This window comes from Calonectris borealis, chromosome 2 (assembly GCF_964195595.1).
Source record: "Calonectris borealis chromosome 2, bCalBor7.hap1.2, whole genome shotgun sequence".
NCBI lineage: Eukaryota > Metazoa > Chordata > Aves > Procellariiformes > Procellariidae > Calonectris > Calonectris borealis.
The window spans coordinates 115936036-115955810 of record NC_134313.1 but is presented as its reverse complement, the minus strand read 5'-3'; the positions used below and the strand labels follow the sequence as shown (position 1 = coordinate 115955810).

Here is a 19775-nt window from a genome sequence, read left to right as displayed (position 1 = left end):
CTGTTATGATATCTAAACACATCTATTAATATCAGTGGTCAAAGCATTATACAATTATCAATTTATTAACCAGTAAGACAAAATTTCAACCAGACAAAATTTCAGTGTAAGTGTTACTAAACTCATTGAATGCAAATGCTGCTTTATCTGTGAATATAGGGTGAGTTAGTGATAGCGTCATGAACATTGCTTTGTATTTGTATTGCTTTGTATTTCTGCTGCGGTTTAGCTGGGCAAATCACTTAACCTATGGACCTCATGTTTAGCACTACAAAAATGCTCATTACATCCCCTTCAGATGGGTGGTGGGATTTCTGCAATCCTTAGTTGAAAGTTGCTAAAGTGCGAGGCCATTAAATCCCTTTGTCCCAATTCTATTGTAAATGGAGACCTGTCCCTTAGTTTCTAGGTAGAGGTTAATTAAGAATTTGCTCCAAAAATATTAGCCATTAATAACCTCCCCACTGCAGTCAGTCTTTTATTCACTGACTGAAGCACTTCATTCCCCTGGAGGCCTCGGACTGGTTGTTCTGCCCAGTGCAGACTTCTGGGGTGAGATGCAGTTCCAGCTGAATATCTGAATGCAAGCCAGCTACTAAGGCCCTGAAGCAGTCAATGCCTATGTGCAGACCATGTAAGCGACTTCAGTCTGAAGCATCCTGGTCCTAACAGTGCTACGGAAAGGCTTAGCCTGTTCCTGTGCTTTCCGTTTCCTTCCGTTTTTGCTGTGATGTCCATGGGGGACCTTCGGGGACGCTGGGAACAAAAGTGTTTCTGCCCCAGAACACACCAACTCCAGCCATTTGCCGAGGAGAGCAATTTGTGCAGTTTTAACGCTACCTGGTCTTAAAGGAAGAGTTCAGAGCCTGAAGGACAATAAATAAACCCGATAAACCACATTCACGCCATCGTACAGTCCACACACAGTTCTGCAACAACTAAAGGCTTTGTTTTGGGGGAAGAGGCAGCGTTTATCTGATTTGAGAAAAATCCTACCTTATTCCCGCATAAAGTAACATTTAACACTTTCACTGAGTGCAATGAGGCAGGTGAAAGCTTTGAGAAACAGTTCATTGCACTGCTTCCCAGGAACATTGCAAAAACTCCTATTTACTTGATTGATCAAGTGAAAAATTACTTTTTAGTTGCTCACGTTGCTCCTGGGTGGAAAAATAGTAAATGCAGAATTACCAGGCTATAAATATGCAATTTTAAATGAACTGCAGCAAATGATGTATGTTGTGGCATTTTTATGGCTGGGCTTCAAGTTGATCTATACAGGGGTGGTAAATGGGTTGCTGTGCTGTCAGAGATGTAACTGGGACTGTAACTCCTCTTTGGCAAAGAACATATAGTGCTAGACTTAAAGGGTGCTCTTTTTTTTCATATTAAACTGTGTCAGCATTCCCCAGGCTTGGAAACAAATCCTCTTCAGAACAGTGAAGTCAGTCACATCCTGTTTGTGCTCCTGCCTTGTGTTGTTAAGGGCCTTCATGTCTAAACGTGTACATTTTCACACCTAATCCATTGCTGATTTTCATTTGAATCTTGTCAGGACTCCACACTCTCACTCTTGCTGTATTGTGCACTGAAAATATTCACCAACTTCACTGGTAAAGCTGGACTCAAATCGCACGTATTTCTTGTCACGTACTTGCTGTGACATACTTTACTGTCTACCTTACATGAATGTTGTTATATGAACTATTGATTGATTATATTTTAAATATTACCTTGTCTCACTGATAGATTAACAGGATAAAAAAAGGTACACCTCCTAGGTATCAGGCATCCCATTAATAATATAGTTGGGCTCTTATATACTTTAATACACGATTATTTATTATAAGCTTATTGATTACATCTTGAAGCTAAATATCTGCGAATGGACTACGTTCTCATGAAAGATGCTGGGTCAGTCACTGTGGCAAATGAAGTCCAAACTAGTGTGCTCCTCAGCTGTCTGCCTAAGGGTGTTAAAAAGATAACTGAATTCAGTCTGCCAGGCTAGGTAATCTTCAACTGCTGGCAGTGCTGCTCAATCTAGCGCACAGAGCTATTAAGGTAAGCACAAAACTACCCAGTTCTACCTATTTTGTATAATATTCTACAAGTACCCGTCTCTGTTTGTACAAATGCTTAAGGCTATAGCTGGCTGTGAAAACAATTTTTGATCAAATCAATGAGGTAAACTATTAAAAAAAAGCGTGGTGTTGTTCCACCTTGCAGTATGTGTATGTCATTGAGTAACGCTATCCCTTTTACTCAATTTTTACTCTCCCACTGTGATTTTAATCTTTACAGCCCCTCCTAACTGACCACCTAGGACTCAGTTTAAACAGCAGATGTCAAAAGAAAAAATATGGAGTAAAAGAATCAACTATCCAATTAGTTTATCTGTCACCAACCCAGGAATAAAACCTTTGAAAGATAAAAAAAATCAATAGTCTCCCCTGGTGTAACAGGCAGGCGCTGCACTTCCCAAAAGTTTCTCTTCTGAGAGCTCTGCCCTCCGTCCTGTTTGATGTGTCAGTGTTGACAGCCCTTAGCTGTCAGTTTTTTTACTACAGTCAATCTGCTTTGTTCTCCTCACAAAGGCAAGTCATGAGCAGATACAGGCAGAGGAAGCGTTTGCTTTGCATTTCAGGGACTCTGGAGTTGATTCCTGCCCTCCCCCTCTCTCCGTCTATCCCATCAGCTCTGCATGTGGGAATTTGCACTGTGGTCAAAGTTATTCCAGCAGAGGAAAGCTGGACAAATGAGGTGAAATATCCGAGAAAAATGCAATTTGAATCATTAGTTGACATTTTATGGCCCTGTGCTACCAACCGCTCTGGTATCTAGTGCCAGGTACAGTGGATTGGTGGTGTCTGTTGTATTAACCCTTATCACCACGCTGCACAAAGCCAGGTCTGATCTGAGGTGGATTCCTCATTGACAAAAATCCTGGGAAGCTGCTTTCTCTTTTTCCAAGAGAATCCTTCCAACCCCACGTGTAAGTGAAATTTCTGTCATCATCTCCTATGATGCTTGCTGGGATTTCATGAGATGCAGAGAAGCACTTGAAGATAATTTAAATTCAAGTGCATGCCTGATAAAATTATTATTTATAAAAATGAAAGGACTGGTTTTTCTATGTGCTGCCACTTTGAATGACCCAGAATTATTTACACTGCATTATTGGAAATATCGCTGTAATCTTAACTGGGAATTGTGTCTCCATCCTTTTCTTCATCTTCCATAATCACTGTTTGCTTTTCTTCCGTAAGCAGCTTAGTCCCTTAAAAACAGAAGGATACAAAAAAAAAAAAAAGAAAAGAGAGAGAGAGAAAGAGAAAAGGAGTTGATTTAAAATATTATTTCTTTAGAAGATATCAGGATAAGAAGAATCTTTCAATCCTCTCTAATTTCTTGATCCTAACGTTGTTTTCCAACATCATGAGAGTTACTCATTTATTTTTGGCACATCAGGCTCCTGATATTTAGTGAACTAGAATTGCATCACTGCATTTTCAGCTAAATTCATCAGGCACTCTTAAATCCAGCGTATTTCTGCTACCTCTGAAAAGAAACACTGAAGTTTCATCTGGGAACCTGTTTGGTAAAAGGATTTGGGAAGCTAAAAAAGGGAAAGAGCTTGCATGATTAAATAAATACTGTGATTGATCTTTGTGACTGAGTCAGTTTATGTGAACATGTGTATGCATGCTTGTTTTCTGTATGTATACAGCAATATTACTCAGATTCTGCAAATGCAGATGCCAACAGAGACAAATGTTAGAATACCCACATGCCAAGTGCCATCCCCACTGAAATTATATAGTACCAATAAATTGCAAAAGCAACCGGATTAAGATCAATGTTAAAACACTCAGGTATGTTACTGAAGGCTTTGAGCCAGTATATGTGTTACTGAGGTTTGGGATCTTAAAAAGCTTTGAAGCCTAGCCATCCTAGAAGAAAAATAAAGCTTCATCCCTATCACGAAAGCACCGAAGAACAATATGACATGATATTGAAAGGAATTTGATTTCACAATTTGAGGATACCATGGGGATTCCAGAAACCTTTTCATCAGCTGTAGATGTGCTATGTGAAGTATCTTTCCACGTATAAGTGTTTCCTTCTTCCAAAGTCCTTCTCTATTATATAGATAGGTTATGGATCATACCTTCCACAAATATCTGCCTCTCCCCCATTCTCTCTGTCTCTCTCTTTCTCTCTCTCATACTTAAAACAGTAAGTCCACCCTTTCTGGATCTTGAGGCTTTTATGTGATATCAAGATATCGCAATTACTGTAACTGCTCTCTTTATTAGAGGTTAAATTAATTGAGTGAAGAGAGGACAATGTTAGATGGCTAGAAAATGTTCTTGATCCCTGTTTTAACAAATTGTGTCGGTTTTGCCTCCCAGTAAAAGGCAAATGACCCATAAGATATATTTTATGCCCACATTCCTTGGTGTGGAGGTTAACGTAGTCTAAAAACAGGATGAGGGTTACCATTGTGTTGAGACCAATGAAATCTCTCCCTAATTCGGTCTCCTGCTGTTTGCTCTCAGTCTGTGCTAACCAGCTGAGTTGTTCTGTCAAACCAACCTGTTTTGCTTCTTTCTGCATCGAAAGCCCTCTCACAGAGAAGGCTTTCAGTCTTGATGAGCTCTGAAAATAGAGCAATACCACACAGGAAGATTTTCTTCAACTTTGGAGTCTTTTCAAGAGGTGATGAATTAATGAAAATATTAACCCATACTGCCCTTCATTTAAGTTAGCTCCTGCTTCATTTGTACGCAGTTCTTGTGAACTAGCTGGTTTCAGCAGGATCATGAGATAAACTGAAAGGCATGAATGAATATTATTTTGAAATGCAAAGGACTTCATTTGTTCAAGCAACAGTTGAGTAGCCACCACTGTTAACTGCAAAGACTTACACCATTTTATGGAGTTAGATGTAAATGTTTCCCACCCAGACTTCTATTCATATAGACAACTTAGACAAACACAGACAATTTTTTTCTGTTATCTTTGGGGTTTGGGTTGTGTTTTTTTTTAGGGAAGGGTGGGGTTTTGTTGTTGTTGTTTCTTCATCATGGAGCATTTGAGGAATGATGAATTGTAACTAAAAAACACTTAAAATGAGAAGCTACAATGGATCATTTGATGACAGCTAAGCTATTTTTGGGGTAAACTCAGGAATAATAGATCAGGAATGTAAGCTAAAGAAAGCTGCACTGTGCTTTATGATCATGTCGACTCTCTGAATTACTAAGTGATGGAGGAAAAGTATGTTTACGTAATTCTGATGACCTGCTTATAGCACATAAACTAGCCTTTTTAGAGCAGATGCTAGAGACAGCTGGAAGGTAGCAGCCAAGCAGAGGTCCCCAGCTCTCAGCTGGGCCCACATCAGTAGCGTACCAGATGCTTACCACGATCAATAGGAAGATGATGCATCATCATCAGCGAATGGTGACTGATGAACTCCAGAAGTTCCATTAGAGTTTAGGATTCAAAGCTCAGAGGAGGATGTAGCCTAGAGCTGCAGGTTATTAACTTTCCAGACCATGGACCACCAGCAACTTCAAGGACTTTTGCCTTTAAAATCAGCCTTTTAATGCAAAACAGTGGAAAGAGGATACAAATGGGATGTCTTAGCTAGAATTATTTCTATAACACAGGGAAAGGATTTTTGTCTTTGATACGATGCCACTGATCACTTGTGGAGAAAGTGTGCTTTACTGAATGTGGTTTGGAAATTCTGGGTTTAAAGGAATGAGCAGGATGTTGGAATTGGGGAACATTTGTAAATCAGTCTTTCTCTGTTTACTGTTTAAGTAAATCACTTAGCCTCCCTGTAACTCTGTTTTCCCAGCTGTGTGTATTCTGAAATGCAGCTCATCCCGCAGATCTGTTTTAAGGATTGGTGGGTTGTTCTGTTAATATCTGCCAAGGGATCTGACTAAAGAAAGCAGTGTAGAAATACAATGTAGCCATATTTTCCCAACAGAACTTGCAACTACTTGCAATTTTTAGCTAGAGGCTAGGACCTCGAAGGCTCACAGAGACATGAGAGCTTCTGTTAGGAAGCTCGAACATAGGCAGAAGAAGAAGTTGGCTTACATCAACCATTTGCCCGGGTGCCACCTAGATCTAAACCACTCCTCCTGGGCTGTAAATCAGAAAACCACCAAGGTGGCACCAGTTCCACTTGACTGCCTACGGACAACTCCTGCAGCTGGGTTGGAAGAGTATTGGAGTGCTGCAGTCACATCCCTTGCACTGGAAAAGGGCAAGAGGTGACATTAAATGCTGTAATTCTCCTGCATCACTGAGAGATTTTTCGCTGGAGGGTTGATGTTATCCTACAGGAGCTACCTTAACTAGTTTTCTAGGGCATGAGGAAGAATGAGGGTTTGAAACTGTGGTTTTACTAGTTATCTCTGATCTGATTAAGAAACCATAAGCAGCCACATTTCAGGAACCACGTTCCCATATTTACACCTGTATTTACATTCTTGCTCAAACCCATGTGCCTGAAGAGCTCTCAGAAATCCTTCAGTTAATTTAATATATTGCTAAGTGAGGATGGCAATAGAGTGTCCCAGAGCTGAGTACGGGCTTTGGATCAGATTCAAATAATTTACTATCACGTGAGAGGAAAAAAAAACACATTAGAATTGTGATTATATTTTGTCTTCTGGTCTAGTCCCTTCAGAAAGCCAAGGTGTTTGCTGACTGAAGGGGAGCTGGCCACTGGAGGAGACTTCTGCTCATGGCTCATTTGTACACACATGGCACAATGTTATTTGTGCCGCTTCAGTAGCTGTTTGAAGGTTGAATACATTTAGAAGTCAGACCCGTGTAGCGGAGGGTTTTGTGATGCCCATGCTTAGACATTTAAGCTGGCGAAGGACGGATTTCCTTCGTCTCCTTTTGCAGACAACAGATAGCCATGGGTTCCTGCAGACTAACGTTCAGATCTTAGTTTAGCAGCCCCCTTGGGTGTTTGCAAGGTGTAAAACTGATTCTACTTCTCACTTGGATCAAGTGCCTTCCAGTAGAAACATTGATTTTCATCACTTTGTAAGGTCTGTTTGACTTGCTTTTATTTGCGACAGAAAATATCTCTGGCCACCCAAAAAGGAGAGGGAGCATCCTAGAGTGCTCATAACCAGCTGGTCAAAATGGAGAGTGATAACACAGCTGCCATTTTTATCTACATTTACAACAAAGCTATTTGTGTGGACAGCTGCTTGAAAAGATAATCTAGTAATTAAGCTCTGTTACTACAAACAATTAAGTGGAGCTTTTTGAATTGGCATCTGGAAGTGGCGTTTGGGAGGGATCTGAAGGGGAAATGTTAGAAACAGGGACAATCCTCATTAGCAGGTCGCAAGGGATACACATGGCACTGGGCGTGCAGCTTACTGCAGCAACGCCAATAACAGGGAGACGGGGACAGAAAGGCCTGTCTATATTTATTTAGCACACGTAGCCCTGCCAGGGCTTCTCAGGTCTCCGAGTCTATAATTCAGGCTCTATTTTGCACAGCAGTTCTGCAAGAGCTCCGTTTGTTTGTGCTCTGTCTGCTACCTGATGGGATAACCCTGAAAGTAAACAAGTAGTAAATATTGGACCAGACCTCAGCCACAATGAGTCACTTTTTCACAGCAAGTCATGGAGCCACCACCCCGGCGAATTTCAACCAGCAGAACGCTGTAAGTTGGTATGTATCTTGAAAAGAAAATATGCATCCTTAGAGTAGGGAGGGAATGAAATTCGGGCATTCAAACATAGGCTACTTTGCCCCTGATACAGACACAAGTCTGCCACAGGCGGTCAATCACTAGAAATTGGACCCAGAATACAAGATCTGGAAAAGCTATCTGCAGGGAGAGGCAGCATCTAGCAGGCTGCTCTGAATCCATGCTGAGTGCTGGAAGGTGGCTTCACCAGTAGGCAAGAAAGTGTCATTGGAGGTATAATTGAAAACAACTGAAAAATGCATTAGTACATTCAGAAACAACTGAAAAATGCATTTTCCCGACAGCAAAGGCACACAGTTTGAATTTTGTCACACGTTTGAAGGTTACTGCACTTTTCTTTTTTGTGCTCTTCCCTTTTGAGTTTTTTGATTACCAAATCATTTGGGGATTATAACATGTTTGTGTTACCATATAACTTGTATTAGCTTCTTTTCGCTTTGAAAATTATTAAAAGTAAAGAGGGAGCCTTCGAGGGAGGCAGGAGGTGAAGACCCTTACAACGATTCTTATATCACTCTTAAGTGCCTACTTGAGCTAGTTAAAGTGAGGGTAGAAACATGAAGTAGTGAGTGACTAGATGCTAATCCAACCAGAGCGTTGTTGAGACAGGTCAAGGAAATAATTCACCCTTGCTGCATCCTCTTAGTTAGCAATAACATTTAAACCAAACAAGAGTCAAGTCTCTCAGCTTCACTGTCACACACTTCGTCTTTGATTTCTATCAAATATGTTTTGCTTTCAGATTCTTCTTCTCTGTGTATACCCTGAAGCACAAAGGACATACAGCATCTTCAAAGGTGCTACAAATGGCCAAAGGCAACTTTCTTGGGAGTGTTTTTGAACTGACCAAAATAATGTCTCATCTCTCCTCCAAGGTCCATGGGAAGGGTAGGCTTCAAGTATAATACACAGGACTAATATTTATTACAAATGGTTTGATAAATTTTGCCTCTGCTTCTGTTTCTGAATCAATCCCTAAAAGACTATGTTTTTTTCCCACCTGATTTATTTGTCATGTGGAATTCCAGGTAATTTGCTGGGTAATTTCCTTCAGCAATTATATGAGCAGTTCATTATCAGTGCTCTGTGTTAAATATTTCAAAGGGGAGCATTTGCAGCTGGGCTCAGAAGTTGTATGATAGATTTCATTTCCCCCAGCAAATGATTGGACCAGGTTTCCAGTGGCTCACTCACAGCAGCTCTAATGCTGCAAGCCATTGGGGTGCTTGGGTTCAATGAACAAATAAAAAAATGTATTTTCCTCAGGCAGATCAATACGCAAGGCACTAGAATTCACATGCTTGCTGCCGTGATCCTGCAAACTTAGTTATACTCCTCTCTGCTTTTGGGAGCCTCATACTTATTGGATGAAAAAAATTCTTACACATGTTAAAGTCAGTTATGAAGGCTCAGGTTCACAAAGAAAGGAGATGTCTACAAATACAGATGCCTATTCGGATTGATGAAGCCATTTGCACACCTCATAATTATTAGATGTACAGGAAATTCCATTCAAAGTGTACCTGAAACTCAGGAACTTGATGTACTGAGCTGTTGCTCAGTATCTGGGCCAAAGTATCTGCCTCAGGACCTCTTGGTTTAGTGTGTCTCACTGCTCAGTAGTGCCAGCCCACAGCAGAACTGGTTCATACGAGAGGTTCCTAAGGGAACAGTGTTTTCCAGTTTTGGCACTAGTTTTGGGTCTGGGATTTGTTTGTTTGTTATTTGTTCATTAGTTCATTAATTTTTTGCTCCATCCTGTGATCTGGAAGAGGGCTAGTGCATAGCATACAAACTTGCACTAGTTCCTGCATCCCTGGCTAGCACTAGGAATTAACATTTACACAGTGCTTTACATCTTCAAAGGCCTTCAGAAATATTGATGAATTGAGGCTCTTCTGTGATAGAGGAATGTGGGAAACGCAACAAACAAAGGATCTTAGGCCAAAACATGGCTGGCTGACTTCATATGGTCACCAAGCAAATTAGCTGTTGCACTGCCTACTATGCCAGAAGACCAGAACTGTTTTTAAAGTGCTGTTAGCGAGAAGTTCATCACAGCTTGGTTTCCTCAGTGCATGTTAGGGACTGTGGAGTTAAGAGGAGGTTAATTAGGACAGCTTTGCTCCAGGTTGGTTGAGGCAGTGTGAGCTATGTTAGTGCTGGTGACCTAAAAATTTGCATGTGCTGAATTCGAAAAGCAGGGCAGTGGTTGGCCTTTCACAAAAGTAGGATCATGTTTGCAAGAGATGATCAAGTGACCTAATGTCTTCTCTTACTTCCCTTCCTTTCTATTCCAAAAGCATGAGTAGGGAATACGGAAAAGACTTGCCATGAGCCACCGCTGCTACTATATACTTTGACCAAATAGGGCCAGTTCAGCAGGAACTGCTAAGTACACTGGGCAGAATAACCTCCTTCCAGCCTCCTCCCAAGCATACCTCTGACAGTAGCCATGTTTTGCTTCCCCTTTGGACCACCTTTACCTAAGTATGTTTCTTACCTATTATCAAGGGTGGGAGCTGTATTGCAGGTGTATCTTTTCTCCTGGGCTTTTTCTGCTCCAGTTCGGTGATCTGAGAGCCTGGACTTACTCTCTCTCTCTGTGGCTTCTCTGTGATACCATATCCTTTCAGCAGATTATCAGAAAAGTCTGAAAGTATGCCTGCCGGCAAGAAAAAAAAAAAGAAAATGCCACTTCAGCCGTGTTCACATTGAAGAAATTTGCACCTGTGTAACTTTCCCAGTGACTACTCTGAAGTAAGGCTGCACGAGTGGATGATCTGTTCTGCATGGTGTACCTACTCTTCAGGTTTTGCAATGGTATACATTTCCTGCAAGTCAATTATATCCCATAGGCTATAGACAGTGATGCTATCAGACCATCTGGTTTCTGGTTGTACTTAATGGACTAAACTGCAGCCCATCAGAAATCATGGTAAAGATGAGTGCAATCTTCTATTCCAGAAGCTCAGACATGTTACCAAAGTAGTTTAATCATACAGATGTTCAAGCCTCTGCTTGAGGGCAATGTGACCACACAGAAATGGCCTGGTTTAATTAGTGAGGCTCTGTTTTCTTTACGATACAGCGACTGTGGGCACAAAATGCACCTCTCCATCCTCTGAGCCACTCTTCCCTAAGAGAATTGCTAAGGGGCAGATACATGTGAGAGTCGAACAGAGTCAAACGAATGTGCTGAGTTCAATATCTGGATTACAAAGACTGGAAAATCCCAGCTGCTTGTTTTTGACTTGGTGAATTGTTGCAGGTACGCAGGGGACCATGCAAGTAGTTACTGGCTAACTCCTCTGTGTATGAGCAGCATGGGAAGAAGAACTCAATGCGGTGGATACAAGAGCACAGCTCTCTCCCTGGAGAGCACGACAAGGAGTGCTTGTTAGCAGAGAGAAGCGACAAACATTTATTCCCACTTGGAAGATCGTCAGGTTTCAGTGGCAATCTGCTGCTCATTCTTCCCTTCCCCAGGTTGGTGGCATTTGGCTCTTGAACTTCAGAGGTCTGTAGATGCACAGCAGCAGGGAGCATCCTACAAGTAGCCCCTTTGTTGCTGCGGTGGTTTCTGGCTTCCCAAAACGCCCGCCCATTGCCAGAGACCCCATAAGCCCAAGAGCCCTGTGATTTCCCGGAGGAGCAACCCGCAGCCGGCTTGTGTGCCTCTGCCATCTCCCCCCAGCCTTACTCCCGTTCAGCCTCCCCTTGAGCGCTGGGTTCGAGTTGCACAAGGAAGTGCAGGGGCTGGGTCCTTTTTGATTTTGGAGCAGATCAAATCTGGGCACCTAGCATGGCTCAGCAGCTAGAGATAAGCACACGTAATTTATCACGTAAAGGCAGTAAGACTACGAGCTCCAAGGGAGCATGTTTTTCAGGAGCACGCACCCACTCTCCTTGGTATTCCCAGACCCTGTGAGAAAACCCTTTGTCTAACAGGGAATGCCTTTGAGAAAGTCAGCCCCTGCCTACCTTCCCGGGTGTGCATGGTGTGGAGCTGCATTCTTGCCCACCTCCAAGGGGACACAAGTGAATGAGGGGTCTCTGGACCTTTGCCCAGATTCAGGCCCCTCAGCTGAATTGGGATTTCAAAGTCAAGAGATGTATTGCTCACCTGTTAGGGGTGGTGGGGTGTGTAAAGCCGGTGTATCTTTTCTCCTCGGCTTTTTTTGCTCCTGTTCAGTGTTTTGGGAAGCCTGGATGGTTTTACCTTTTCTTGGTTTCTTTTTGAGGTCACAGCTCTTAATCAGCTGCTCTGAAAGATCCTCTGTGGGGGGGGGGAAAAGATGAATAGAAATTGAAACTGAGTGGAAATAATAAACCACCTGGTGAAAATAAAAGCTTTAATAATACTGCTTTCATCCAAGTAAATTAAAATGCCTGTGGAGAAACATCTCTTAAATAGAAAGCCAGTACAAGAGGCCTCTGTGCCATACTACATGGGAGTCAAGTGACTTAGGTGGTCCTTCTGCTTTGTAGGTGGTAGATATCAAGCAGAGGGAGAGAGCTGTGGGCAGCTGTGTGTTCCATGGCAGAGGGAAGGTTGCACCCTCGTGTGCTGAGGTCCCATGGCCATCCCTGTTTCATCCAGCGCTAGCTGTGCGGGCTGTCTTCAAGAATTACAAGGGCACTTTTGTGAAGGAAAGATTTATGTGGGGGGGGTCAGCCTGAGGTATTGGTAAACCGAGCCAGTGTATTGTTCCCTTCGAGAGCTGGCTTTATTTCCAGAGCCGCTGAGCAGTCGGTATTCGCTTTTGATTTACACAACATTACTCTGGATTTTTGGTTTTCTCTTAAAGCAAGCCTTGACTCAGATGACTCAGACAGTCAGCACAGTTTTTCTGCAAGGATCGGCATTTCTGGGTGCTTATGCAAGCTGAAAATATTGAATGTATCCTGCCATTAGTATCATCACGCAAACCAATGCTTTGTTTTCTTCAAAGTTGCTTGTTTGGCTTCAGCAGGGTCCCCTACCCCCACCCAACCCCTGACTGCAGACTCAGGTGCAACAGGACTTCGTGCCAGGGCTCTCCCACACTATTTGAGGCAGCCGTAAGTCTGCGAGCCTGTGGGTAGGCATGGGAAGGACGACCTCCGGGTGAAGTCCCTGGAAGATGTGGGGTCTTTTTCTGGCCCTCACAGGCTTCCTGCATGGTCCTAATGAGCTCATTTAACCTCCCGCTGCCTCAGTTTCCTGACTGTAGAATGGGACACGTTCTGTACTTATTTAAATAAGTAATTTTATGGAACAATTATGTTTGGTATGCCAGCAGTTGTAAAAGTGGTGCCTTTGGCTAGAAATGCCGTGTGGCAAAGGCAGAACTAGGAAACCTTCCTTGCAGGCCAGATAAATAAAATTTATAAAACTGTGCTTGCCTGCGGTAAGACACTTTTTTTTTGACAAGCAAGTGAAATTGCTTTTGTGTTTCATTATTGTCATCACAAGGGTAACAACGAGCAAATAGATTTTTGTTTCTGGGTTGCTAAATCTTCATGACAATTTTGCAAGGCAGGAATGAAGTAATAGCATTTGAAGCAGAGGCAAAGACCATGAATATGCAAAAAAGCACATCTATCAAGTATGAAGTCTGGTATTTAGGAGTGTGGTGGAGCAAAGATGCCTGTGGTACTCTCGGTGCAAAAGTTATGTATGAAATAGGTTCAAGAGAGGAAACAGATTGATGATGAAGGAGAAAAAGTATTTAGAAAGCCGCCCCAGTGGATGCAAAAGGGGTGTTTGGAATTTTACCAAAATTACATATGGAAAATATGTTCAGGGAAGGCTCGGCTATATCCTAGCTTTCAGTTTATTGTGGTATAAATGAAGAAACTGCTCTACTTTTTCTACCAGGGAGAAGAACAATGACTCTTTTTCTTTTCTCCTCTTTAATTAACTTCGCTCTAGAGCTTCGGCTAATATTTATATGCAGGAAAAACCTCTTTGCCTTTCCATCTGGCATCAGAAGTGTCAGCAGAAGGCGTGATCTATCGGGTTTCATGAGGACTCAGTTGTGTTGCTGGAGGGGAAAAACAGGCACTGGACAGGACCTAATGATGTGAAGACAACACCTCTCTAATTACTGCAATGACATAATCTAATAACACTTACCTAAATGGTTACAGTGTGAATCTCGCTTGTCCAGTCTGTCTTCTGGGATATCAAGTGGCTGAACACATTCTGTTGACATCATTGAAATGGGCTTTTCTCCCCCTTTGAAGCTACTACACCAAAAAAAAAAAAAAGCAACAGCATGACATAAAACAGACATATTGGTGTTATGTATCCACTTTCTAGCCAGATCATGAGATGTTCTTGTCTTCCAGCTGCTTTCTGTCATGCAGTCTGCTGACCTGATTTTGCTCACGCATGCCAAGAGATGAATTTATTCACTGCCTTGGTTACACGCGCAATATCTCATTTTTCCACTTACCTTGCTGTAAGCAACCCACACTAGCACGGGAAATATGTTGGCTCTACAGAAGAATACCGACTTTGATCATACAGAAAGTGCTATCACATACACAAAGTAAATGCTAGGAAATAGAATAATTAGTTCCGGTTTTCTTCTCCATTTTTTCTCAACTGTAAACTAAGGATCATATTTGGTGTTTATCGTGCAATCTAACTTTAATTATGAATGCTGTTGAGTTAGTCTTACAAGTCCAGCACCTCTAAGAGTGTTTGGATACCCCTGAAGACCCAGGTGTGAGTGTTGCCTCTGAAAGATGGCCAGTGCCCACAGACCCCAAAGCCAGCATGAAGGAGACCTACTCATCACCTTGGTGAGAGCATGGGAACCCGTTTCACAAAGCTATTTAAGCGTCTGTGCTCTGTAGTCTCACCGGCTTGCTGTTTTGGCTGTTTTATCCCCCTTTACTCACAACTGCAGGGGGTCCTGGAGCCCAGCCTCCTACCTGAGCTCCCCCAGCATCCCCCAAGCTGAGATTTGATCCTGGACTCGCTCACTCTGGGACCACTCCAGATTCCATCACAGGAAAAGGAGATTAGACCATTTTTTACTGCTGATGGTTGCTTAGCAGAAACCCGTCAGAATGCCAGAGCAATGTTAAAGGCAAAAACCTTCAGCCTGAAGGTGCGGTCTGAGTGATCTGGACATCATCCCTTCAGCCAGCAACAGCTGTGGTATTTTCTTACTCACAACCTCTGTTCTCCATTTTTGGTGAATAAGAGCAGACTGTGACTTCCTTGTAGGGAGGAGGAAGGCAATGAGAAAGAGAAAAAAAAAATGCAAACAACATGAATAATAGAAGAAAGAGGAGGAATTGGGAAAAAAACAGAGGAAGGAAGGGGAGGCAGAGAAGGAAAGGTAAATAAAAGAGAAAGGTGAAAGAAAAGGGAGTTGGAGAAAAACAGTGAAAAGGAGGATGGGAAAATAGGAGACTGTACTGCAGGAGTTTGGTTTTTCTTGCTGGAGGTAAAGAAATTACCTATATTATTTCTCTGTAAATTGCAGTGGTTGTTTGTCAACAAGAAACAGAACAGTAGGGGAGTTAACCTCATTTTTATGACTAAACTTGCATCTATATAAAGAACAATTAATCCTCAAGCAAAATCCAGTCACATAAATATTTGCCAAACAAAATATGAAAGGTCGCACTCATAATCATGCACTGAGCTAATTCTTCAGGGGATGGAAAAAGACGTCCTAAACTCCAGTGACTTCAAAGTAAGTGGAGCAACACTGGCTGACAGTAATAAAGGTCAGGAACATTGACTCATAATGTACGTATGGGATTAACTCGCATACCCTTCAGTATTCAAAATTCACGAAAATTTGTAAAATTCCACAAATTCTTAAATACCTTACTGAATCAGGCCTGGATAAGGGGTTTGACCTCCAGCTGTTCACTGCAGAACTGTCCCAGTCCAGCCTCACATCTGTACTAAAGGATTTTACTGCCTGGAGACTTCATTTGCATTTACAGAAAAAATAATCTTCCACTTGGGAAGACTCTGCATAAAGAAATCTTTGAATGCACCTTAGCATGGTATGGTTGCTCTGTTTATCCACTGAATAAATAAGCTATAGCTCTGGCTTAAAATGAAGCAGTCATAATTTTATTTAAAACAAAACCCTATTATCTGGCCATATGAAGGCTCACACTGCATTTTGTGATTTGAGGGAGTTTTTTCTTCAATGCCATTTGATTTTATCGGATTTGATTAGGGCACGCTGCCTAAATATTATGATTGTAGGGAAAATGTTCTTTTCTGAAGGGTACTCTATTTAGTAAAATCAGGGTTACCATTTCAGACGCTATGGACTTTTTCTGAACAGGTCTTGAGGCAAAAAGGCTGAGGATAGATAGTAAAATTTAAATGTAAAATTGATAGTAAATTACACTGACTGGAAATACCTTATAAAATATGATTAACTTTGGTTTGATTTCACTAAGTTGTTTCATTGAGTTATTTCACCTAATAAAAATTAAGCTTTGTAAAGAGACTTAATGTAGGATTGGTATATGCAGATTATGAGAGACTTCCTTAATTATTTTGTCTTAATACAGTAGTTTGAAAAGTAGTATTCTAAAATAAACCTCTTAGATCTGTCTTCACATTTTCATAGTCACAGATGCCAAGCCCTTGGCATCTTCAGTGCTTTAAAATATGGCTTTACAGCCTAACTTCTGAGACCCCCCTTTTTTTTTAAAGTTTGCCCTGCAGCCAGCATTGCCTTGCTTACAAAACTGTTTCCACACTGCACATTGTGACAGTCTGTGTGACAAAAGGATAAAAAGAGAAAGATTACCAAATTGCATCATGAGTTTTGGTATCTTGGGTGTACATACATTGCATATGATGTGTGAACCTGTGAGTGCTGTTACATCCTGTCACTGTGCATTATACACAGAGCTCTCATTCAAAGGAGAGGTGATGTATGTGAGCGTTGTAATGGTGCTTTCCCAAACCACTAAAATCAATTCCTGCCACTAAAGACACAGATTCCCCAGTAACGTTTTGCATGGGAAGGAAGACTGCTGTGGGCACTGTATGAAGTCATTAATATGCCTTTACAAATGTAAGCACGTTCTAGCATTTTCGTGTGTTAAATGCAACTCTTCTCATGCTAGCAGCCTTCATGCTAGCACGGTTTGCGCTCTCTGCTGCTGTCAGTCACCTTGGTAGGTAATGTTTGCTATTTACGTGATGGACTAAGGTGGTTTTTTTCTTGTACAGTTATATCTCTTGACATAATGATCCGCATTCATCCTTTGTGCAACTGTAATGGTTACAGTGGAGCTCTAAATCACACTCAGCGGGAAACACTTCCTGAAATGCATATAGATTTTTCCATATGAATTAGGATTCAATAGTCATTTAGCCTGAGACTTTGGTACAATGCAGCTAGGCTGTACTACCCCCTGCAGAGATGTGTGCCTAACGGAGTCACCTTGAGTCTCTTACTTTTGGGCAAAGACAGAGCTGATAGAGACACCTTAAATGCTTCCCTAAAGGTTGAGACAAGTTCCAACTTTGCTTTCATAGTTTTGCATTTGCTCCTTGTAAAAGCATTCGGCATTCAATAGAATTGGCTCTGCTTACAGACAGAGAAGAGCAAGGAATGATAAGGCAGACTGAAAAGTGCAGGTATGAGTAAAAGCTACTTCAGCCTCATGAGGATGAGCTCTCATGCTGAGTCACTGTCATATAACAGCAGGACTCCTTTGGGCATACACACTTGTAAGAGATGGTGATTCATATGACAAATACCTGAACTTTTCACTTTCTAGATATCAGCTTTGGATTTCTAGGTAGCTTAAAGCACATCCTCAGTTGCTGTATATGCTTGATTAAAGTGGCCAAATAAAGCTATCCAGAGAAAGGAGATTTACAGCTCCTACCACTCGCTACCATAGTCTTAAAACACGCAAATGCACGCAAATAATAGGATTCCTTTCTTTGCTTAAATTGTGGGTCTCCATCAAAAAGTCCACCAATGCAACTCGTTCCAGGCTTCAATTTGATAAAAATATTTGCCTAGAGGCAGAAAAAGAAACCAGTTTTCATTTACTATTTTAATGTGCAGTTGGTTTAACGTAGATATTTGTTGCAAGTAATCAGGCTAGAGCTTAGGGAATACTCAGCAAAGCTACTCTCACACATTTCTACCAAAATGATGTAAATCTTTTGAGGCCATCTGTGGCCTCATGTGACATTTAAACCAGCTTGAAATTAAATCCCATGAGAAAAACCTACCTTGTAAGATAGAAAAATAAAGCTTTGGAGTCCAGCTCCAGCTAAGGAGCTGGACTTTTTTCATTTGATCCTGAACTAGGCACAGAAATGGCTTTGCATAGGGTGAAGTTAAATCTCCATTTCTTGTCTTCTGCTAGGATTTGAATCATTGTAGGTGCTATGCAGCTACATGGAAATTAGGTACCTATGGATGTTTGTATCCAGTCTCAAAGAAAAATGCAGTTCTAAAATGAGTCATCAGTAGGCGATCTTTCTTATCTATAAGATGGAGAAGTGAATTTCTGATCTGCAATTGTTATCAAAGTTTACAGGGGCTAAGCGGGCATTGATGTCAACGGTCCTCACCATTGTACATTAAGGGCATGACTTGTTACACCCGCATATCATTTCCTTGTATGTTGAATACTTAGAATTTCTGAACTGACCCTTTGTAACGTCTCCACAAACTGTGCTTCTGAGGTCTTCAGTAGACGATGTGGTGTTGTCCACAAGTATGTGGATATTTTTTTTGTTGGTTTTTTTTTTTTGGTCAGGGGAATGTTTTGTTTCCACAATTGACAAAATCCCCAAGAAAAAACATGCACTAGTTTGCAGGACATGCGTAATCATTAAAGAAACCATTGGTATGTTGACATGGATGCCACATAAATAAAAATACTCTTGACAGCATCCTTGTTGGGTGGCAGCAGGCAATCTGAATTTATTGAGTATTTATTTTGGTAAGTTGATAACAACGTTACCGCAGAAGCCTGTATGTACCTGTCTTCTCCTGGACCCAGAGCACTTTGTGAGAGCATATTTTTGCCATAAGCTGAGAGAAGGAGAGCTCAAGAGCAGAAACGGAGGCAACTGGGGCCCTGGGGTGGGACAGCACGCACACCTGCTTGCCCACATTCCCGTAGGCAGGGCCTGGCCTTGCTGCCGCTGATGCACTCGACAGCTGGGAATGGGAACAAATGGGAATATCTTAGTGTGCTGCCCCATGCAGACACGAGGCAGAGGCTGGACTGCGACAGCCACAGTGCAGCCTGCGCAGAGGGCAGCGCTTTGCTACCCTGCCCAAAGAGCTGCTCAGGCACCAGGGTTTGCCCTTTAAGACTGGTGCGTCTCCTCCCACCGCGCACACACTTATGGTCTCCTGACAGGTTTTGACTTTTAAATTATTTTTAATTGCTTTGCCTCTCTCTGCCTGGTTGCAATAAGCACATAAGCAAGGAAGGACAGACAGGCTCCCAGCCTCCTTACCTGCTCTTCTCTTCCCTCCCTAAACCTACGTGGGAGGCAAAGACAGACCTGTGCTTCCTTCTATCACGTCCTCTGCAGGGTCCTATAGTGTGAGTAGGCCCCTCATTTGCACCAAAAGTCATTTACAAATGTGTAAAGGAATAAGAAATGTGTAAAGGAATAAGATACTAACATCTGGATGTAGCCATCTTGTACCCACCTTCCCACCACAGAGCTCATCTGAAACAGCTCAGGGGCCAAGGGGAACGGTACCACACCTGGCTGCATTTGGCTCCTTCCACCTGCACTCAGCACGCAGCCTTGGCTCCTTTACCAGCAAATATGCACCTTCACCCATACCCCGGTTCTATCCTACCCCCATTACAACTGCTTCCTGGGCAAATCCTGTGAATAATGCAAGGCAACCTGTCTACTGCAGTCAGAGTAGAAAATAGATGCCCTAAAAGTAGAAAGTCTGGTTGTTCCTGCTTTGCATTTCAAACTTTTCATTACGAGTTTTACTGTATGTTTAACATTACTCTATTGGAGTG

General features: G+C 42.0%; 1 protein-coding gene across 1 annotated transcript; it reads right to left on the bottom strand.

Annotated features, from left to right (window-relative positions):
- Positions 1–3008: 3008 nt before the first annotated feature.
- Positions 3009–14189, bottom strand: PPP1R17 (protein phosphatase 1 regulatory subunit 17). The gene is made up of 4 exons (XM_075140730.1): positions 13888–14189; positions 11893–12045; positions 10270–10431; positions 3009–3280 (listed from the first exon to the last, which is right to left on the bottom strand). Exons 1-4 carry the CDS (start codon positions 14114–14116, stop codon positions 3201–3203), a joined length of 624 nt encoding a protein of 207 aa, XP_074996831.1. The 5' UTR covers positions 14117–14189; the 3' UTR covers positions 3009–3200.
- Positions 14190–19775: the final 5586 nt, after the last annotated feature.

Bases quoted from the DNA above. Each gene is read 5' to 3' on its own strand.
- PPP1R17 (XM_075140730.1), bottom strand. From the start codon at position 14,116: ATGACAGAAAGCAGCTGGAAGACAAGAACATCTCATGATCTGGCTAGA. The intron at 10,432-11,892 runs GTGAGCAATACA...TCTTGCCGGCAG, and splicing joins CACCCCACCACCCCTAACAG to GCATACTTTCAGACTTTTCT. The intron at 3,281-10,269 runs GTAAGAAACATA...TCTGTTTTTAAG, and splicing joins GCTCCCACCCTTGATAATAG to GGACTAAGCTGCTTACGGAA.